The sequence below is a fragment of the Pipistrellus hanaki genome (assembly GCF_964339955.1).
Source record: "Pipistrellus hanaki genome assembly, chromosome: 3".
In the NCBI taxonomy this organism is placed as follows: domain Eukaryota; kingdom Metazoa; phylum Chordata; class Mammalia; order Chiroptera; family Vespertilionidae; genus Pipistrellus; species Pipistrellus hanaki.
Window position 1 is genome coordinate 170365174 of NC_140505.1, and position 22642 is coordinate 170387815.

General features: G+C 56.2%; 1 protein-coding gene across 4 annotated transcripts; it reads right to left on the reverse strand.

Annotated features, from left to right (window-relative positions):
- Positions 1-2948: 2948 nt before the first annotated feature.
- Positions 2949-22132, reverse strand: PTPN6 (protein tyrosine phosphatase non-receptor type 6). Of its 4 annotated transcripts, XM_084878008.1 has the most exons (17): positions 21800-22132; positions 15106-15283; positions 14893-15015; positions 14456-14650; positions 11410-11599; positions 11131-11247; positions 10907-11020; positions 10640-10736; positions 9568-9647; positions 9220-9369; positions 7292-7423; positions 7009-7163; positions 4645-4712; positions 4399-4550; positions 4205-4296; positions 3594-3735; positions 2949-3123 (listed from the first exon to the last, which is right to left on the reverse strand). In XM_084878008.1, the coding sequence occupies exons 2-16, from the start codon at positions 15111-15113 to the stop codon at positions 3621-3623; spliced, it is 1788 nt and encodes a 595-aa protein (XP_084734134.1). In that variant the 5' UTR covers positions 15114-15283; positions 21800-22132; the 3' UTR covers positions 2949-3123; positions 3594-3620. The 4 variants fall into 4 exon arrangements, with proteins under 4 accessions (XP_084734134.1, XP_084734137.1, XP_084734135.1 ...); XM_084878011.1 differs by lacking the exon at positions 21800-22132 and having other exon boundaries at positions 3625-3735; positions 15106-15848; XM_084878009.1 differs by lacking the exon at positions 21800-22132 and having other exon boundaries at positions 15106-15828.
- Between the last annotated feature and the right edge of the window lie 510 nt (positions 22133-22642).

A 22642-nucleotide genomic window follows, 5' to 3' on the forward strand; every position in this document is an offset into this window, starting at 1 on the left:
GGTGTGTCCTCCTGCCATAGGCTGCCCCCCAACGGCCTTAACCCCTTGCCTCCCAGCGCCAGCCCTGGAGCCTCCTCTGAGTTCACCCGCCCCGATCGACTAACCCTCCCACCCTTTTCTGTCTGTGTCTGCTCTCCGACCAGCCACCTCTGCCCCCAGGCCTAGACCAGGCAGACTGGCCTGTCTCCACAGAGGGGGAGAGGGAGGGGCTTTGGGGCCCCTTGGCCTACCTCCTTAGGCTCTCTCTCCTCAGCTACTACCTTCTTCCCCTGAGGCCTCCGACCCTCCCCATGGCCAGACCCGGAGGGCCAGAGATCCCTGAGGTCAGCCGCGGGTTTGCTTGGCAGGGGTGGGTTGTGCCCAGGCCCACCCCCCAACCCCCACGCCCTGTGCTGGGCATCCCTGCCTGTGGAGGGCAGACAGGTCTCAGCATGGCGTCTCCCTGTCCTCAGCCCTAGTGTTGGGGTACCCGCCTCTGCTGAGAGGCCCGAGCTGGCCGCGAGCATCCGTTCTGACCTAGACAATTAATGGAAGGACTGAGCCGCTCTCCTTCCGCCCTCGCCAGCTCAGCCCCTGCAGTTGTCCCGCAGGGAGGAGGGCTTGGGGGCCCAACAAAGTCGCAGAGCCGATGGCTCTCTGCCCCAGGACTCACCTCACTGTGCGGGTCCAAGTCCCAGCCCTTGGGCAGGTAGCCCACAGGCGGTTAGAGGGCGTGGGGCCTGCCTCTCCTTTGTGCTGGGAAAGAAAGGGCGTTGCTGGCAGAGGGGCCCTGAGGCCCACAGGTGCACAGGTGATGGCCCCACCCCCACCCCCTGGAGAGCATTAGCTCCAGGGAGCTATTGTGTTGCCCAATCTGATCCCTCTCACTGGCCCCCCTTCTCCCACTGGCTGCTGGCTCACTCCCTCCCGCCTTTGTTTTGTTTGCATCCTTCTGTACTTCTCATTTGTCTGCGGCTGTCTCCGGGTCTGTCTCCCCACCACCCTCCTAAGCCCCACAGGGGCAGGAGCTGTCTTGTTCATCAGTACACCCCCAGCACGACTCCCGGGCGGACACTCAAAAGAGAAAGTAAGGGTCGGGGTAAGGGGGAGAGATCAACCAAAGGACTTGTGTGCATGCACATAAGCCTAACCCGTGGCCACAGACAACAGGGGAGTGGGGGCATACATGGCGGAGGGGTTTGGGATGGGAATGGGGGGATGAGGACAAATATGTGATACCTTCATCAATAAAGAAATTTAAAAAATAAAAAGAAAGTATATGCCGAACGAAGGACAGTGGAGCCAATGTCGCATCGGGACTGTGCCCACTCCTGAGCCTGCCCAGGAGGGGGGACTCTCACAGGCGTACCGCCCCAGGAGTTAAGATAAAGCCACAGCAAAAAGAAAAAAAGAAAAATAATAAAATAAAATAAAATGTTTGTGTGCTGTTAAAAAAAAAAAAAAGATAAAGCCATAGCACAAAGAAGGAATCGCTGGCAGCCCACTCTGGACACCGGGGAAGGAAGAGAGGACAAAAATAAAATGAATCAGGAGCACAAGGGCAGCAGCCGCCCCACGGGGGGGAGGAACGGGGGACCGGGAGCCCAGAGAGGGGAGGGGAAACCAGGCGGTCCTGGCCTCCATGTATTTTCTCAGCTCAAAGTCAGCACCTGGAGTGTGTGGTTGCCACCCTAAACCCCCCGGGTAACTTCAGCTGCATCTCCAGGCGTGTGGGTTCTGGGGTGATGGTAACAGCCTTAGTTAAAATCTTACTTTCGCCGAGACCGGTTTGGCTCAATGGATAGAGCGTCGGCGTGGGGACTGAAGGGACCCCGGTTCGATTCCGGTCAAGGGCATGTACCTTGGTTGTGGGCACATCTCCAGTAGGGGGTGTGCAAGAGGCAGCTGATCGATGACTCTCTCTCATCAATGTTTCTAGCTTTCTATCTCTCTCCCTTCCTCTCTGTACAAAATCAATAAAATATTTTTTTAAAAAAAATCTTACTTTCACTGCTCAATAGTGACCTGGAGCAAGTTATGAATCTATCTGTGCCTCAGTTTCCACCACTGTAAAATGGGAATGATGGATACCCAGATTGAATTAAAACATGCAGTTTTTTTTTTAAATGTTTTTATTGATGCTTTTTAGAGAGAATGGAAAGGAGAGGGAGAGAGAGAAAAACATCGTTCAGTTGCCTCCTGTATGCACTCTGACTGGGGATCAAACCTGAAACCTGGGTAAGTGCCCTGTCAAGGTGACCTTTCGCTGCACAGGATGATGCTCAACCAACTGAGCCACACCAGCCAGGGAATACATGCACTTTTTTTTTTTTTTTTTTACATGCAGTCTTTTAAACAGTGCCTGGCAGCAAGGAGCATTCATCTTGCTCCCTGGCATATGTGGTCAGTTTGGCTCAAATAAACTCTTATGTAAAACAAACAAAAGTAAACAATGCTGCCCTAGCCAGTTTGACCCAGTGGATAGAGTGTCAGCCTGCGGACCAAAGGGTCCTGGGTTCGATTCCGGTCAAGGGCACGGCTGCAGACCCTGGTCGGGGAACGTGCAGAAGGCAACCATTCGATGTGTTTCTCTCACATCGATATTTCTGTCTTTCCCTCTCTCTTACACTCTCCCTAAAAATCAATGAAAAGATCCTTGGGTGAGGATTTTAAAAAAGAAAAAATAAACAGTGCCTGACACAGGGCAAGCGTGTAACCATGATCGTTGCCCTTGCGATCGTCCTGCCTCATCTCAGTGGTCTCCACGGCCAGCCTGTTAGGGCCGTCCCCCACTTTCCAGGAAAGAGACTGGGGAACCTGGGCCTCGGTCACACTCCTGGTGTGTTAAGCAGAGACCAGAACCTGGTCTGTCTGACGGTAAAGGTAGAGCTTTCACACACACACACACACACACACACATCTTCACCCCCTCCTGCCCACCCCACCGGCAGCGCGGTTAGAGACGCACACACAGGGATCCTCGGGCTTTATTTACAGTGTAGAAGGGCCTGGAGCCTGGCTGGGCTATGTACAGGGTCTGGGAGGGGGAGGGGGTAACATGGCCGTTTAAATTACAATGGAGTTGGGCGGGCAGCTCCCAGGATCAGGCTGCTGACATCCTCTGGAGGCTTCTCAGGGCTGAGGCTGCCGAGAGAAGGGAGTAAGGGAGGTAAGGGGGAGGTGGGAACCCGAGGAGGGGGGACAAGAGCAGGTCTGGGATGGCTGAGCATGTCATCCACCCAGGGTGAGCACCAGATCCAGGGGACACTGGGGCAGGGCAGGGGAGAGCCCTGAGCAGAGGGGCCAGGGGACATGGGGTGAGGAGTGGGGGGTGGGTGGAGGACAGGGCAGGGGAGAGCCCCGAGCAGAGGGGCCTGGGGACATGGGGTGGGGGGTGGGGGACAGGGCAGGGGAGAGCCCTGAGCAGAGGGGCCTGGGGACATGGGGTGGGGGGTGGGGGGTGGGGGACAGGGCAGGGGAGAGCCCTGAGCAGAGGGGCCAGGGGACATGGGGGGCAGGGCAGGGGAGAGCCCCGAGCAGAGGGGCCTGGGGACATGGGGTGGGGGGTCGGGGACAGGGCAGGGGAGAGCCCCGAGCAGAGGGGCCATACGTACCATGGCCACCTCAGGATGGTGTCCAGCTCACTTCTTCTTGAGGGAGCCCTTGCTCTTGTCCTTCTCTGCTGACCGCTGCTTCTTCACCTTCTCCTCCTTCTTGCTCTTACTGTGCAGATTCTCATACACATCCTCCTTGTGCCTGCAGGTGGGGTGGGCACATGTGGGCAGGGGGCGCAGGTCAGGAGACAGCACCAGCAGCCGCCTCTGGTCCCCCTCCCTCACAGCCAAGTACACTGAGGCCAGGAAAGTGAGGAGGCCTGGTCACTGTCCTTAAACTAGACTGGGTGCTCCTTGGGGCAGAGGCTGCATCTCATACACTAGTCTAGTGGTCGGCAAACTGTCAACAGAGCCAGACATCAACAGTACAACGATGGAAATTTCTTTTGGAGCCAAATTTTTTAAACTTAAACTATATAGGTAGGTACATTGTTATATAGCACAGGCCCCATGCAGAGAGCACGCAGGACACACGAAGCACAGGTAGTGAGAAGCAAGCTTGAACTTGAACCCAGGTCTCCTCAACAGCAGCGCTTGTGCTCTCTGGAAAGGGCAGGTCAAGCGGGGGAGGAGGCTGAGGGGGTGGCCGGCAGGCAGGGGGGGCCACTCACTTGGAGGAGGTTCGAAAGGCCTGGGCGTGGGTGTTCTTCAAGGCTGGGGGGTAGGAGATGTTCCCATACTCGGACTCCTGGCCCTTCTGGGACTGTAGGCAGAAGGGTGGTAAGAGGGCAGTGGTCTCAGCAGGACCAGGTCATGCCCACGGCCCTCCACAGCCCCCGCACCCCAGGCCCTGCTGGGCACGCACCTGCATGACCTCCAGCTTCTTCTTGGTGGTTTCGATGTACTGGGCGATGGCCACATAGATGAACTTGTACTGAGCCTCCGTCTGCACCATGCCCGAGCGCTGGGCCCGCACCATCTGGATTGTCTTCTGGATGTCAATGTCACAGTCCAGGCCTGAGCAGGGAGGGCAGTTGGACCTCAGGCCCAGATGGAGACCGGCCCCGAGGAGCCGCCTGCCCGCCCCCCTGCGTTCCCCGCAGCCCCTCACCTTTGGTGCTGATGCTCTCCATGAGCATGTCGATGACGATGATGGTGCCCGTGCGGCCGATGCCCGCGCTGGGGAGAGAAGGGGTGCCGTCAGAGGTCAGGGCCACACCTCCCCGGAAAGGGCCCAGAGCTCAGTGCCAGCCGTCCCTCTCCTCCCACTTCCCGCACCCCCTGCCTGGACTCATTCCTGGCCAGTGGCTGCTGCCCACCCCCCAGAAGATCCAAGATGCCCAGTCCCACCGCCATCCTGCCCACTCCCCTGACCTTCTCCCAAACCCTTGGCCCGAGGGAGGCCTTCCCCTCCTCCCTTCGAGGGTTATATTTGGAGCCTCTGTCTTCGGGGCTTCATTTCCCTTTTTCTTCAGAGCTGATGGCAGGAAAGGAGCAGCCCTCAGACAGTGGGGTGCAGGGCGCCCAGGAGACAGACATGGAGGAGCAGTGCAGCAGGAAGCTCCATCCCCACCCCCACTCCTGTCTTCTGCTTCTACCCTTGGGCAAACATCCCTCAGTCCTGCCCCTTCACTGGGCCTGCCAGGCTGGTGCCCTGAGTCTCACTAATTTCATACCCAGATTGTCAAAAAATAAACCCCCTTCACCCACTTCCTTCCTGTACGGTCTAAATAAAGACCATGGGGATTTCGAGAATCGGGGGGGAGAGACAGCGGAGAGACAGCGGGAGGGTCATTCCTGGTAATGGATGCAGAGCAGCCCCTGGAAGCGGAGCATTGGGGAGGGGGGCACCTCCAGATCCAGGCATCCCAAACCCTGCCCAGGGAACGCAGCTGCAGGCGGGCAGGAGTCAGGCCCTCAGCCCCGGCTCACAGGAAGCCGTGAGAGAGCACAGAGCAGGCTGCTACTCCCTCCATCCGGACAGTTCCCATTTCCCGAGTGTTTACTATATTCCAGACACAGAGATAGGTCCAGCCGAGAATCTGAGGGTCACAGAAGCGAAGCAATGTGTCCAAGGTCACCCAGCCAGTGAGTAGAGGAGCTGGAATTTAAACCAGCCGCCCTGGACCCCATGCCCACTGTCCCTTCCGCCAGGCCAGGCTGGCTGGGACAGCCTCCCCGCAGGACTCCCCCCTCAGACCTCCTCGCTGAACCCCGCCTCCCCACAGGAATGCGCTCTCCTGATCATAAGCATGAGGGTCTCCCCTGGAGCTAATGAGGCATGTGCCCCTCCTGGCATCACCGTCCCTACGCACTCTGGAGCCAAGCTGGGGCCACTGGCTGGGAAGGAGAGAGTGGGAGCAGCAAGGAAGAAGCCCCGCCCCCACCCCACCTCCACCTCCCCACCCTTCTACCACCACCACCACCACCACCACCACCACCACCACCCCACACACACACTTGCAGAGATACAGGTGGAAAAAGAGAAGGGATGGGGAGACACACTGCCCCACATGGAGGGTGTTGGTGCCAAGAAGAAACAGGGCTTCTGCCGAAACCGGTTTGGCTCAGTGGATAGAGCGTCGGTCTGAGGACTGAAAGGTCCCAGGTTCGATTCTGTTCAAGGGTATGTACATTGGTTGTGGGCACATCCTCGATGGGGTGTGTGCAGAAGGCAGCTGGTTGATGTTTATCTCTCATGGATATTTCTAGCTCTCTATCCCTCTCCCTTCCTCTCTGTAAAAAACTCAATAAAATACATTGAAGAAGAAGAAGAAGAAGAAGAAGAAGAAGAAGAAGAAGAAGAAGAAGAAGGAGGAGGAGGAGGAGGAGGAGGAGGAGGAGGAGGAGGAGGAGGAGGAGGAGGAGGAGGAGGAGGAGGAGGAGGAGGAGGAGGAGAAGGAGGAGAAGGAGAAGAAGGAGAAGAAGGAGAAGAAGGAGAAGAAGGAGAAGAAGGAGAAGAAGGAGAAGAAGGAGAAGAAGGAGAAGAAGGAGAAGAAGGAGAAGGAGAAGGAGAAGGAGAAGGAGAAGGAGAAGGAGAAGGAGAAGGAGAAGGAGAAGGAGAAGGAGAAGGAGAAGGAGAAGAAGAAGAAGAAGAAGAAGAAGAAGAAGAAGAAGAAGAAGAAGAAGAAGGCTGAATGGGCCAATGCCAGAAAACCATGACAGGGACCGAGGGCTCTTGTGAGTGCCAGTCTAGGCTCTGCCTGAGCAGGGTGAGCTGCTGAGGGGCTGGTCCTGTGTCTTCATCTGTCTCTGGCAGAGCCGGGGAATGGCACACCCAGGCGGCTCTGAGAAAGCCACTCCCTGGCACAGGGTCCAACAGGGGGCTCGGTGCAAGCTAAGCTCCACCCATGGATCTGCAGCCATCAGGAAAACGGGAAGAGGCTGCTTCCTCCATAAAGTGCTCACAACAGCGTATGGGCCTCAGCGGGACGTGCCTGCCAGCTGCTGCCAATGGGGTTCCCATCCCTCTCACCTGCAGTGCACGATGATGGGCCCTGCGTGAGGCAGCATCTCCTGCTTCTGGTTGATCTGGTCCAGGAAGCTGAGGACGCCCCCAGGCTCACTCGGGACCCCGTGGTCAGGCCAGCTCAGGTACTGGTAGTGCCAGATTTCCCGCACCAGGTTCTCCTGGGCCCAGGACACGGAGTCAGTGGGCCCTGCTCCTGCCCACGGCTCCATCCCCCTCCCAAGCGGACAAGGAGGGCAGGGGGGGGGCGGGGGGGGGAGAAGGAGCGGCAAGGGCGGGGGACACTCACGTTGTCCAGCGGGGAGATCTGTAAGGTGCGGAGTTTGTACTCAGCTGTGTCGTGTTCCCCACAGTTGGTGACCATGTAGGATCCGTACACACGCTGAGTGCCCACCTCTGGCCAGTATGGGACACATTTGTTCTAGAAGAGAAGGCGGAGGGGGAGCGTGAGAAGCATGACACACGTGCTCCAGGCCCTGCTGGAGGTCCCGAGTCCTGGTGCCGGCCCAGTCAACATCGCTTAGCGCCGTAGTCGGCAAACTGCGGCTCCGAGCCACAGGCGGCTCTTTGGCCCCTTGAGTGTGGCTCTTCCACAAAATGCCACGGCCTGGGAGAATCTATTTAGAAGAAGTTTAAGTTTAAAAAAGGTGGCTCTCCAAAGAAATATCAATCGTTGTCCTGTTGATATTTGGCTCTGTTGACTAGTGAGTTTGCCGACCACTAGCTTAGAGGAACAAATGGACTGGCCAAGAGTTAGAGCCTTAGGATCCAGCGCTGAGTCCCGCCCAGCCACCTAAGGATCCTTCAGTACACATTCGCGGTGCAAGCCAGGCCGGCGTTACAAATACAAATAAGATGCAGTCTGAAAAGAACTGGTGGCCCAGAAAGAAACTCACTACAGACTGATTCATATGCCTTTCAGCATAGTGATTATTGCTTGTCTCGTTTTTGATTCTTATATTTCCAGTAGGACATGATCTCACTCATCTAAGGGAAATGGTGAACGACATAGACTGATGAACAAGAACAGATCCAGAGATAAGGAGCCATGGGTCAGACTGTTGGACCTCACAGGGAGGGTGGGGATAAAAGGGAGAGATCAACCAAAGGACTTATGTGCACACATATGAGCCTAACCAGTGGTCGAGGACAATAGGGGGGTGTGGGCATGAGTGGGGGTGGGGGTGGGGATTGGAATGGGGGGCTGCGGACAAATATGTGATACCTTAATCAATAAAGAAATTTAAAAAAAATAAAAAAAGATGCAGTCTGCACCGCGGGGCCTCCGGGAGCTCACAGAGACAGGTGGTCAGGGAAAGATGGAGTAAGGTGGAGGGTGATTCTCCCCTACATTAAGGAGGAAATCAGAAGCGGCTTCACGAGGAGGCAGCGTGGGGACTGGGTCTTCACACATGAGGAGTCTGTCAGGCAGAGATAGTGTGGAGAGAGGAAGTCGCTTCCTAGCAGCAAATGAGCTTGTGCAAAGGCTCAGAAACCTGACAGGGCCTGGCCCATCGCAGGCAGCGGGTGTCAGGGAGAAACCGACTGCCAGGCCTTCGAGTGTGACTATTCTAAAGACAGCCGTTCACAATCTGGACGGGATCCCTCTGGCTCCAGGGCAGAGGTTTCGTGCAGGTGAGAGGGAGGGGCTGATTCCAGAGAGGCTTCTGAGGCAGAGGGACAGGAGGGGCTCTTGCCTGGATGGGGGTAAGAAGGAGAGGGGCAGGCGGGATGTTTGCGTCTGGACACGGTAAGGCAAAAGGCCCATCTAAAACCTGTGTCTGGCCCAGCCAGCATGACTCAGTGGTTGAGCTTCAACCTGTGAACCAGGAGGTCGCGGTTCAAATCCCAGTCAGGGCACATGCATGCCTGGGTTGCAGGCTCCATCCCCGGTGGAGGCATGCAGGAGGGAGTCAATCATTCTCTCTCATCATGGATGTTTCTATCTCTCTCTCTCCCTCCTTCATCCTCTCTGAAACCAATAAAAACGTATTTTAAAAATAAATAAATAATACCTGTGCCTGGTGGTCAGGAGCGCCCACGGCTGGAAGCAGAGATCTGGGGAGTCAGGGTGCACCCAAGACTTTGTCTCTGTGCCTCAGTTTCCCAACAAGGGAGGGACCCTTGCCCTTTCTGCCCTAGGTTTAACAGGTGGTGGACAACGAGTACCGGGGAGGGGATGTGGGGACCAGGGGGTGGCGAGGGGTTCGGCCCTACCCGGCCTTTCTCCACTTCGCGGGTGGTCATGACGATGACACGGCTGTTCTCCTGCCACGTCATCTGCCAGAAGTCGTTGACGGTGGCGTCCAGGCAGCCCTGGCTGGCGATGTAGGTCTTAGAGTTCTCATCGGGGCCCAGCAGCTGGTTCTGGATGCGAGGGCAGAGAGAGGCACACCGGGACCATGAGCCTCTCGGCCGGGGACACGCCCTTCGTCCCCACCACCCTCACCCACGTGAGTCGTCAGTGTTGGCTTTGCCCACGTGTCTCTGGACCTGGTACCTCCCTGAGAGGGGGAGTTCCCAGGCCCAGCCCCTCCTCCTGGGTGACTGGTGGGCAACACAGACCTTGATGTAGTTGGCGTTGATGTAGTCGGACCCAGGGATGTTACTGTCACGTCCCTGCAGGATCACTCGGCTGTGGTCGACTGAGAGGGAGCAGGGAAGAAGCAAGGAGGGTCTGGGTCAGCAGGAATTCACCGGCCCCTGCATCAGACCCTTCCTCAGCTCAGAGGCCATTCTTGTCTGAGAAGCCATGAGGCTCTTGGAGCACTGAGGGCGGGCGGGGCAGCTCCATGCGTGGGAGTGGAGGTTTCAAAGGAAGGAGAGTGAGAGGGAGGTGGGTGTGGGAGGCTCGGGAGGATTAGAGGCTTTTTGAAGGAGTGGAGGTTCTGTTGTGTGGGAGGGAGGTGGATCCTCCCTGAGTTGGGGGTAGGGACCCTAGGAGATGGGGTCCCTGAGGGAAGGAGAATCTCCTGGGTGGATACTGCTTGGGAGGGGTAGGAGTGGAGGCCATAGGGAGAGGAGGGGAGGCCCTGGGGGGAAGGGGGAGGGATGGAGGCCATGTGGAGGAGGGGAGGTTAAGGAGGAAGGGGGAGGGATGGAGGCCATGGGGAGGAGGGGAGGTTAAGGAGGAAGGGGGAGGGATGGAGGCCATGGGGAGAGGGGGGAGGCCTTGGGGGAAAGGGGGAGGGATGGAGGCCATGGGGAGAGGGGGGAGGCCCTGGGGGGAAGGGGAGGGATGGAGGCCATGGGGAGAGGGGGGAGGCCTTGGGGGAAAGGGGGAGGGATGGAGGCCATGTGGAGGGGGGGAGGCCCTGGGGGGAAGGGAAGGGATGAAGGCCATGGGGAGGAGGGGAGGTCCTGGGGGAAAGGGGGAGGGATGGAGGCCATGGGGAGAGGGGGGAGGCCTTGGGGGAAAGGGGGAGGGATGGAGGCCATGGGGAGAGGGGGGAGGCCCTGGGGGGAAGGGGAGGGATGGAGGCCATGGGGAGAGGGGGGAGGCCTTGGGGGAAAGGGGGAGGGATGGAGGCCATGTGGAGGGGGGGAGGCCCTGGGGGGAAGGGGAGGGATGAAGGCCATGGGGAGGAGGGGAGGCCCTGGGGGAAAGGGGGAGGGATGGAGGCCATAGGGTGCTCACACGGGAGAATGTTCTTGTAACGGTTCTTGCTCTTGTTTTCTGGCCGCTGCCCTTCCAGCCGCTCGTGCAGGTTCTTCACCTCCTGCTTCTGCAGACTCTGTGGGGCGAGAAGGGCAATGGAGCGCCAGCCCCAAAGGGGGCGTCCATGGCGGGAGATAGCAGGGGGCAGATCGGTATCAGGTATGGTGAGAGAGAGAGAGAGAGAGAGAGAGAGAGAGAGAGAGAGAGAAGGAGAGGGGGGTCACCCTCATGGTCCCCATCTTGCACCTCAAACTCCTCCCAGAATCCAGCCTTGGCCGTGTTCTCCGACTGCTGCTTCTTGTTCAGCTCCAAGACCCGGTTCTCAATGTCAGCGGCGTTCACCCGCGTGGCGTAGTATGGCTGGGGTGGGCGAGGGCGAGAAGTCAGCGCCTTCCGGGGCTCAGAGGCGAGGGAGGCTGCGGACAGCACCCCCCAGGGGCAGGAAGGAGGCAGCCAGACCCAGGCCTCACCTGCCGCAGGTAGACAAAGGCGCCTGAGGCCTCCTCGATCCCAGTCTTCTTGAAGTGCTCCACCAGGTCCGTGAGGCTGTCGAAGGTCTCCGAACCACCCACCGTGTAGCGTCCACCCTGAGGGACACCCAGTCAGGCCACCCACAGGCGCAGGCCACCCCCTCTCCCTCCACCCCCCGCCTCGGCCGGAAGCCTGGCTGACTCTCCCCTCCGCCCACGCTGCCAACACGGATGGAAGAGAGCCCCAGCAAGATGCTCCCCCGCAGCCAGCGGCCTCACCTCGCACATGACCTTGATATGGGTGACTCTGAGCGGGGAGCCGGGGCCGGCTTTGGGCTGGTCGTTGAGCACGGACAGCACAAAATCTCCGGGCTGGCTGAGACTCTCCCGCACCAGGAACGTCCAGGGCTCACCCTTGGCCTGCAGCAGCGTCTCCGCCTGCCCCCCCGACATGTGGCCATGGTACCACCTGGAAAAGGCAGCATCGGGGAAGGTGGGTCCTGGGCCGAGGGGCAGGCACGGAGCCGAGAGGCTCACAGGGAGGGAGGGACAGGAAAACAGCGCCTGAGTTTCAACCTGTGAACCAGGAGGTCGCGGTTCAAATCCCAGTGAGGGCACATGCTGGGTTGTGGAGGCGTGCAGGAGGCAGCCAATCATTCTCTCTCATCATGGATGTTGATGGCTTCCCAACCCACCACCAGATGTAGGTCTGTTTCTCAACAAAACACAAAGAGGCAGGTACCATGCCCATTTTACAGATGAGGAAACTGAGGATGCCAATTGCACACTGGCCCAAGGCCCTTGCTGATTAAGAAGCAAACCTCAGGAGTGCCAATCAGGTCCACCTCTGGAAGCTTAAGACAAAGGCAGAAAGGCAGGCCCTATCCAGAATACTCAGAGGGGAGACACGCAGGAAGGGTCTCCATGAAAGACGGGGCTGGGCTGGGGCTGGGCTAGGGAAAGAGGACGGCGACCAAGAGGAACGCAGACAAAGGTCAAACCACAGGGGGCCGTGATGGGACAGACGGAAGTCACCAGGGAGGCCTGATGGAAAGAGCCTCTCCAGGGAGGCAGGGAAGATGGACAGCCAGTGGGGAGAGCAGCTTGGGGGGCTCTGAGGCGCCCAGGATGATGCCATCGGAGAGGCGGCTGGGGCTCCGAGGGGCGCAAAGGGGCAGAAAGCAGAACTAGGACCTTTCCCCGAAGCACACCCCCTTCCCAGGAGGAAACGGCAGCCCCACAGTGCCCAGCCCCACAGGAAACCACGTGATGGAAAAAACACAAAACTCCTTCTGGGGAGAGAGTGAGAAGTGAGGTTGTGAGGTTTCCTCAGCCCAGGGACCTCGGGAGGGGGGGGTGCATTTTCCAACCGCAGGATGGGGGGTGGGGAAGAGGGCATCTCACTCCGGCCCAGAGACGACCACAGCTCAAAGGGCTTCAGAGTCCCCTGGCCTCTCCAGGGGCCCCCCTGGGCCACCCCATCCGGCTGCTCAGGAACAGGCCTGAGCCCCAGGGCGATGAGGAGGGGGCTAACCCTCTTCCCCCAGGCCCCAGGATGAGGAAGTTTCCATGCAAATGTCAGGCTGACCACAGACACAGAGCTAGCCATCAAGGGGACAAATGCAAATTCCTGTGGAGGGGAGGGGCCGCTGCAGGGACACAGAGGTCTGGGGAGAGCCTCCCACACACACTTCCCAGGTCAGGGGTGAGCCCAGAGAGTTCCAGGCGTAGGTAACCGAAAGGGCCTCTTCCAGTCAGCTTCCCTGGTCTTGACCACCCCCAGCCCTAGCTCTATTCTCCGCCTCTTTCTCCTAAGCGATGTGAACCCAGGCCTCAGCCTCCTCCCCGGGGGGGGTCTGCTCGGCCCCTCCATCCCTCTCCCAGCTCAGTTCCCAACCTGCTGCTTCTCTAAGGCCTGGTAACCCCATTCTCCTACTGCAAGAGCCTGGCTGTGGGCAAGGGCCGAAAGAGGACACGAGTCCAGCGGGTCTGGGTGACAAATCGCCAGGCATGTTACCGAGGGGACCTAAGGAAAGGGGGGAGAAAGGACGAGGTCATCAATACTAAGGCTTCACTCCTAGAAGGCATGGCTTCAAAAGAAGTGATCAGCCGAAACCGGTTTGGCTCAGTGGATAGAGCTTCAGCCTGCGGACTGAAAGGTCCCAGGTTCGATTCCGGTCAAGGGCATGTGCCTTAGTTGTGGGCACATCCCCGAGTGTGGTATCATTACCCCGGGGAATGTGCAGCACGCAGCTGGTCCCCGATGCGGGGTGTGCAGGAGGCAGCTGGTCGATGTTTCTCTCTCATCGATGTTTCTAGCTCTCTATCCCTCTCCTTTCCTCTCTGTAAAAAAATAAATAAATAAAATAAAATAGAGTCAAAAATAAAATATATATATTAAAAAAAAAAAAAAAGTGATCAGTGGCTTCATGCGGACTGGAGAGAGTCATGGTGGGGCAATGGGGCCTTCACCTCACCTCCTCCACTTCTCAGTCTTAATCAATCACTTGAACAAAAATACTGATGCATGCATCTCAGAAGCACTGAAAATGGACAGAATCAAGGTTCAGAATCGTGTCAACAATCAATACACAAACACAGTACGAGGGCAGGCTAGCTTGGCCACAGGAGTACGGGGGCGGGGTGGGGGGAAAACACGCTTCGCCTTTACAGGAGCTGTCACTGAGATGTGGCTGCTAAAATGAACCTCCTGTGACCCCGAGTGTTCAGGGGCCCCCACCTCCCGCCCAAGCTTTAAGGAGACCACCTGGAGAGTGGCCAGCCCAGCTCTGCGGCCACCGCGTTGGAGCCACAGGGATGGGAGGGAAATGGCTTGGGTGTCATTACCCTGGGTCCAGTCCTGGGCCCTTACCCACGTGACCACCCCACACAGTGACGCCCTCCCAGCCCCCAGAGGCAGACCCATTCCCGCTGGTCTGCTGAGGTAAGGCGCTAAGTGTCCTCAGAGACTTTTGTCCCTGCTCCTTCTCCACCTCTCCCTGTGTGGACCTGTCCAGAAGGAGGGAACAGTTACAGGAAGCCAGATTCAGTTCCATAGAAGGAAGAAGGGCTTTCTAACAACAAACAGAGCTGGCCCCAAGGAGCGGACTCTCTGCCACCAGGGCGGCCTGGGTTGCCAGTCGACAGGGACCCTACAGGGTGAGGCGACCTCTCACTTCCTCAGGGGTAGATGGAAAGGGGTAGGAGGTTAATCCCCTGAGACACAGCCCTCGGGTCACATGGAAGAAACGGGGCCCCAGAGCCCTGGTAGGGAACTGGGATGGGGAAGACGCTGCCAGCTGGGGGCGGAAGCAGAGCCCCTCACCTCTCGCTGGTCGGGTCAGAGCAGTTCAGCGGGTACTTGAGGTGGATGATGGTGCCGTCACGGTCCTGTAAGACGCCGTGCTGCTGCGTGTAGTACTCCACCAGCTCCGTCAGTGTCGCAAACTTCTCCCCTCCATACAGGTCGTAGAAATCCCCCGAGTTCTGGATCCGAATGTGGGTCACCTGATCCCCGACCCTGCAGGACACCAGGCGGTGAGGCCGGTGGGTGCAGGAGGAGGAGAGGTGGGCACGGGGGGAGGGGGATAGGCTGGGGTCCTAAGAATGGGACACACACACAGGATGGGGTGGACACAGACAGGGACAGGGACATGCTAGGCTGGGGGCTGGGAGCTGGGGAGTGGGCACTAACCAAGAGGGAGTCAACTGCCCAATGAACTGCCGAAATGCCGGTCCCGGGCGGAGTTGAGGGCCACCTACCTGACCGAAAGGGAGAAGTCTCCCTGGTTCTTGCGACTAGGCCGGGCCAGGAAACTCCCATGGACACCTCGGCCCTTGAGCAGGGTCTCTGCATCCAGCCCACTGAGGTCTCGGTGGAACCACCTGGGAGGCCCAGGAGGGCAGTGAGGAGAGGTCCACGGCCTCCTCCGGGGCTCCCGTGCCTCCTGCCACCCGTGGGTCCCGGGCGCTTACCTCACCATCCTGGGGGCTCCCCAAGAGGAAGCGGGCGCAGGGAACGAGGTAGCGCCGGGGAGTCCGGGCGAGCGGAGACCGCTAGGGCTCAGCCTCAGACGCGGCCCTCAGCACCCAGGCCGCCTCGCCGCCCTGCAGTCCTGGTTCTGGGGCTGCCACTCCAATGGCCTAGAGCTGCCTACAGGGCGGGGACAGGAAGGGGCGAGGCCCCATGGGGGGAACTCACTGTAACTTCTCATTTTAGCAGAGACGGTCGCAGTGGGGGTGGGGTTGGGGCCCACTTTCCACATGTCTGCTGCCATCAAAGGCCTTCGGAGCACGGCATTCCACAAAGAAGGACACATGGACGCCGGGAACCCTCCAGGAGAAGGTCATGCTTCATACATACTGAACCCACAGTCACATGCCATCTCTTCCTCCTCCCAGCTGCTTCCACACTGCCTTCCCTGTGCCGAGCTCACGATAATGGTCACGGCGATCACTGCCATGTCATGGAGTCACGCCGTGTGCCAGGCATTGTGCTATAAGGTCCTGGCTTACTCCTCACAATAGCCCCGTGAAGCAGGGACTGTGTTTATGCCCATTTTACAGACCAGGGGCCTGAGGCTCAGGGAGTGTAGGGAACTTGTAGAGGGAAGGGGCGAGTCCCCAACAGCGAAGACCTGCAGATGCTTCGGAAGGAGGGTGCCCTCACTAAAAGATGAAATAGAGAGGGCCGGAGACCAAGATGCCAGGACACAGGCTTTATTGAAGAGTACCACTGCCAGCTGCTGAGAGAGAGAGAGAGAGAGAGAGAGAGAGAGAGAGAGAGAGAGAGAGCGCGAGCGCGAGCGCGAGAGAGCACGAGGGCCGGGGTCCATGCCTTTTTTAAGGGGATAGGAGGCGGGGCTTAGGGCACTCAGCACAGGCTGATTGGTGGTTTCATGTAAGGCCTATGATTAGGGACCTAGGGACTTAGGAATGGGGTGGGGGGGGCGGCTTAGGGTATTTGGCAGGTGCTGATTGGTAGTTCAGAGCTCAGGAATGTCTGGCCGCAAGTGAGGTTTACTTCAGTCCATCAACTGGAGGAAGGGAGGATCTATCACTCGCCTTCCCAGCATGCCCACATGCCCATCTGCAGAGGTGCCCTTGGGGCAGAGGGGTGGATAGAATGGCCCCAGTGAAACTTGCACCTTTTCTACTTCTTGCCCCCAGGCCTTTGCCACCTACTTTGCCCTAACCGTGTAGTTGGAGCCCAGGAACAGAATGGGGGGAGGGAGAGAAGGAGTGTGAGTCAAGGAGGCAGGTAGGGACGGAGTTGACAGACCCCTTTGGTCCAACCCCCCTATGTCTGTGCCTTAGCTTCTTGGGTCTGGTCTCAATCAGCCAGAGCTCAGGGCTCTGACCGAGGCCTGTCTGGAGTCAAGGCCCCTGCCATGGCGGATATTCTCAGGGCCGGTTGACCTTGAGAGGCCCTACACACTAAACGTGTCTGATGCTCTCTGTGTGTGATTCCACGCAAACACCACCCAACCAACGTGAGAGGAAAGAAGCCCAACCAAGAATAGACAAGAAACTCAGATTGGTGGCTTCCCCTAGCGGGGTGGGGGGTGGGGGGGAGTCTGGGTGGCTGGAGGGGAGGGCTGGAGGGACGTTGACTTCTTCCTTAAACCTTTTAGAAAGTTGTAGCATGGGCATGTGTTACCTTCATAAAAATAAACTGACTGGGAGGTAGCAATTTCCAGAAAAGCTCTGGGCTGCTGGTAATGCTCTTCAGGGGTCCTCAAACTTTTTAAAGTGGGGGCCAGATCACGGTCCCTCAGAGAGCTGGAGGGCCGGACTATATGAACTACTAATTCCTACTGTAACACCTCGGCTGCGCTCACTGCCCAAAAAACCTGGCGGGCCGGATCAGACTCCTCTGCGGGCCGCATGTGGCCCGCAGGCCGTAGTTTGAAGACCCCTGTCTACATCTTGATGTGGGTGGTGTATACATGGGTGTGTGCTGATGTTCATCAGGTTGTATGCTTACAGACATGCACACTATGTGTGCCAACCTCAATAAAAAATAAAGGGGAAAAATAACAAAGTGTTAAAGCCCAACAAAAATCTGTTTTTCTATGATAATTACTATTATCATTTTTTAATTTTTTTAAAAAATATTTTTAAAATATATTTTATTGATTTTGTACAGAGAGGGGAGAGAGATAGAGAGTTAGAAACATCGATGAGAGAGAGTCATCAATCAGCTGCCTCTTGCACACCCCCTACTGGGGATATGCCCGCAACCAAGGTACATGCCCTTGACCGGAATAGAACCCGGGACCTTTCAGTCCCCAAGCCGATGCTCTATCCATTGAGCCAAACCGGTTTCAGCTATTTTAAAAAAAATATTTTTATTAATTTTTTACAGAAAGGAAGGGGGAGAAATGGAGAGTCAGAAACATCAATGAGAGAAACATTGATCAGCTGCCTCATGCATACCTCCTACCGGGGATGTGCCCGCAACCAATGTACATGCCCTTGACCAGAATCGAACCTGGGACCTTTCAGTCCACAGGTTGACTCTCTATCCACTGAGCCAAACCAGCCAGGGCTACTATATCATTTTTTTAAAACATCAAACATCAATCCTCCCTCAACCCCCTCCCCCCCCCCCAAAAAAAAAGGGCTTTTTTTCATCTCCTTCTGGTACCCTGGGGAACTAACTTGCTTGGCCTGGTTATTGCGTGGTCTGACGCTAACTACCCCTTCAGTCTTTTAAAAATGTTTTTAATTGATTTTTTTAGAAAGAGACAGGAAGGGAGAGAGAGAAAGAGAAACACTGATTTGTCATTCCACGTATTTATGCAGTCATTGGCTGCTTGTTGTATGTGCCCTGACTAGAAATCAAACCCACAATCTTGGCTTATGGGATGACGCTATAACCCACTGAGCTCCCAGCCGGGTTCCCCTTCAGCCTTGGACAGCCAAGCTGACTGACCATGACCTCCCTCCCACAGCGAATGCAGGAGAAGCGGCCGCACAGTCCGCTCCACCACAGGGGTCCACCACCAGTCTAGCTCACCTCCAAATGTTCAAAGTTGCCAAAACCGGTTTGGTTCAGTGGATAGAGCATCGGCCTGCAGACTGAAAGGTCCCAGGTTTGATCCCAGTCAAGGACATGTACCTTGGTTGCGGGCATATCCCCAGTAGGGGGGGTGCAAGAGGCAGCTGATCGATGATTCTCTCTCATCGATGTTTCTAACTCTCTCTCCCTCTCTCTTTCTCTCTGTAAAAAATCAATAATTTTTTTTTGATTTTTTTTTTTTAAATGTTCAAAGCTTGGCACAATGCCTGGCACAGAGTGCGTGTCCCATAAACAAGCTCACCAAAACCTACACAGGTACATGGTCACAAGTCCTACACATATACCCGGGAGGTCCTACACATATACCCTCCCTTGTTATACACACACACACACACACTCTCTCTCTCTCTCTCTCACACACACACATACAATCACCCACCTATGCACACAGTCCCACTACATGTACCTCATCGCCCATATCCATCTACACACATGCCTGGTTTGGTATAAATACCCACCTGGACACTCAAAGTCCCAGGTCCATGCTCGGCACTGAACACCCACTGTGCCCCAGCCCCAGGCCACTCTCCTTCTGGGGCTTAAACCTACTGGGTGGGAAGAAACTAGCCAGGCACCCAGGATCTCCTGACCCTTGGAAGAGGAAGGACTTTTTCTGGAAGGTGTCAAGCCAGAAGACAAGACACTAAGATAAGATGCACAGTCTCTGCTGTCCCTTTAACAGGGAAATAAAGAACCACAGCCTTCCTTACCCTGACATAAGCGCTCCAGGATCCCACCTGGGCCTCATACATCCTTCTGATGTAGAGGTTATTTCCCCCACTTTTTTTAAGGAAGGAAAACAGGCTGAAGGAGGCTGAGAGTTACAAAAATAAGTGCCTAGTGCTTCAGAAGAGAAAAGTATTCATTTGGGAAGCAGGGAGATAAAGGTAGAGATAGAGATCGTGGTGGAAGTAGAAAGATAAGGGGTCTAAATAGCAAAGTGAAATGCCTAGAAAATTACTGAGCTTCCCCATTCCTCAGCACCTGGTAAAGAAAGAGAGATAGAAACATCAATGATAAGAATCATTGATCGGCTGCCTCCTGCACGTCCCACCCTGAGGATCGAGCCTGCAACCCAGGTATGTACCCTGACCAGAATTGAACTGTGATCTCCTGGTTATAGGTCAACACTCAACCACTGAGCCATACTGGCCAGGCCATCATTGATGTTTCTATTTCTCTCCCCCTTCCTCTCTAAAATTATATATATAATTTTTTTTAAGCTGATACGCAGTAGGGTTTTAGTGCCAACAACTTTTACATTACAAATGAACCCACACACATTGCCGAAGCCGGTTTGGTTCAGTGGTAGAGCGTCGGTCTCGGACTGAAAGGTCCCAGGTTCAATTCCAGTCAAGGGCATGTACTTTGGTTGCAGACACATCCCCAGTAGGGGTCTGCAGGAGGCAGCTGGTCGATGTTTCTCTCTCATCGACATTTCTAGCTCTCTATCTCTCTCCTTCCTCCTCTCTGTAAAATATCAATAAAATATATTTTTTTAAAAAAAGGGCATGTACCTTGGTTGCGGGCACAAACCCAGTGGGGGATGTGCAAGAGACAGCTGGTCAATGTTTCTCTCTCATCGGCGTTTCTAGCTCTCTATCTCTCTCCCTTCCTCCTCTCCGTGAAATATCAATAATATATATATATATATATATATATATATATATATATATATATATTTAATATATAAAATATATTAAAAAAATAAAATTACAAATTAACTCACACACTGAAACCGGTTTGGCTTAGTGGATAGAGCGTCGGTCTGCAGACTGAAAGGTCCCAGGTTCGATCCCGGTCAAGGGCATGTACCTTGGCTGCAGGCACATCCCCAGTGGGGGGTGTGCAAGAGGCAGCTGATCGATGATTCTCTCTCATCGATGTTTCTAACTCTCTATCCCTCTCTCTTCTGCTCTGTAAAATATCAATAAAAAATATATATTTTTTTAAAACACAAATTAACCCACATGTCAACCCTATTTATTAGGTCTTATTAGTTCAATTTTAGAATAAAAGACAAGCTCTTGGGCATTAAGTAACTTTCCCAAGGTCACTAGCTCATGAGTGAGAAGGTGGACAGACCAAGGTTATTTGACACCAGAGCTTGTCCTTCCCCGCACAATGGCCACACTTGGCAGCAGACATCAGTGGGGGATGGGGGGGAGGGCTGACATGGCCCTAGGGGGACACTGGAGGGCCGGTGCTCCCACAGAGGCAGCACCAAGGTGGCAGGCACAGGATCCACTGGAGCAGGGCTGCATATGAGCAGAGCGGGGTGCGCGCTGCAAAGCTGCTCTGAGAAGCCGGAGCTTGCTGCAGTGTCACAAGGCCCACTGAGGAAAAACAGGGAAGGAATCTGCACCGGGAGAGGCCTTCCCAACCAGCTGGTAAGAAAATGAGCATAGCCAAAACCTGTTTGGCTCAGTGGATAGAGCATCGGCCTGTGGACTGAAAGGTCCCAGGTTCGATTCCGGTCAAGGGCTTGTACCTTGGTTGCGGGCACATCCCCAGTAGGGGGTGTGCAAGAGGCAGCTGATCGATATTTCCCTCTCATCGATGTTTCTAACTCTATCCCTCTCTCTTCCTCTCTATAAAACCTCAGTAAAATATATTAATAAAAAAAAAAAAAAAGAAAAGAAAACAAGCATGAATGGGATTATCCAGAAGACTGCGGGGCTGACAGTGACAACTGTGTGCCCTGGGGAAGGCAGCACAAACGGAAAGAAGGGGGCGACCATCCTACCTACTCACCACGCAGATCTTCACTGCCTACCCGGTCCCAAACTCCAACAGGCCTGCGGGGCCCTGCTTTCCTCCCCCCCAGCTGACCCTGCTCGGGGCACTGTCCTTGTGTCACTGTTCCCACAGCAAAGCCTCTCCCGCACCATCCCGTCTGCCCAGGGGCTCTGACTCACTCCTCCCTCCTGCGGAAAACCCTCCCGGGCCCTCCAGCCAGGGAGGCCATCGGCAGGCAGCCCAGGCACCTGCTGGCACATGCAGCTGTTTCTTTTCCCTTCTGAGAATCGGAAATTATCCTATTAATTATCCTATTCTTGATGTAGTCCGTTGCCTCCCACAGACATGAAGCTCCATGAGGGCAGGAACCCTGTCCATCCTGTCCCATACGGTTCTTGCCGGAACCTTAAAAAAAGGACCTCCCCACGTATCTGTGTGCGGACGATGCAGGGGAGGGGAAGTGAAGAGGAACTGAGAGAAAGTGGGACGAAGACAAGCTTTCTCGGGTTTGCCTTTCAGACACGTTCTGTTGCAGGTGATGTGGGCTACCCAGGGGGGACAGGTCTCACTTAAACAGACAGCAAAAGCACGCGAACAGAGGATGCAGAGAGAGAAATGCAATGGCGAGAATCAAGACGCGCGTCAGGGAGAAGTGTCAGAGGGAGGGGTGAATCCTCCCAGAAGCATGCCTAAGCCTGGAGCTCCTCAAAACTTGAAGGTAGCGACAGGATGCAGGGAGCAGGGACAGACTGCACTCATGGTCACACAGGTGTCAGAAGTGAGCATGAACCTTGCTCCTCCCTCCAAACAGGAGACGGTAGCACCCAGGCGGAGCGGGAGACTTACCCACGGGACAGCATCTCCCCAGAGGGCTGGGGGAGTCACAGGCAGAGAGCCACAAGGGGCGGGGCTGAGCCCGAGGCGCAGCCGGGTGTAGTGGCCCAGACCTGGTAGAGAAGAACGCTCTGAACTCAGCCACTTCCTCCTCGATGCTGTCCACCAGGCCCAGGGTCCCCGCAGAAACAAGCCCCTGCACTAACGATCCCCAGAAAAGGCACAGGTGAGGTGCGGCTGGCCTCCGACCACCCACGGCAGCCTGCTTTTCCCTCCAGCCCTACTCCTCCGTCAAGTCGAGAGTCCAGGGCGTGCCTGCCTGCCTGTCCAGGGCCTCCTTCCATTGGGAGGGGAGGAGCTACCTGGAGCTCCACCTGAGTGCAAGCTGACAGGGCCGCAGGAGGGCGGGTGGGGGCAAGGACCAGGAAGTAACCCTGGCCAAGTCAACACCAGCCAATGAGGGACTTTTTTTTAGTCCACAGCCTCCAAGGGGCCAGCAGGAAAAGCCCAGAGAAGCCCCATTCCTCACCAGAGGTAGGGGAGGGGAAGTGAAGAGGGACTGATTATCCAGAAGACTGTCCGTAGGGCTGCAAGGAGGGGGGATCTGAGGTCAACCCACATCCCCAGGGAATGGAGGTGCTCAGAGGAGAGGGTAGCTTGAGCATGAGTCACTCGCCAGGTAGCTGTCTGCCAAACAAGGCACAGAGGTACTACCTGTGCAGGCCCACCCACTCAGGGTGTTTTGAGGGACCGGCCCACCCTCCGAGCCCGCCTCGGAGCAGGGTTAGGCCAAGCAAGAGCAAAAGAAGGATCTGGAAAGGGACATGAGCCACCGAAATGGCAGAGGGAATCCGG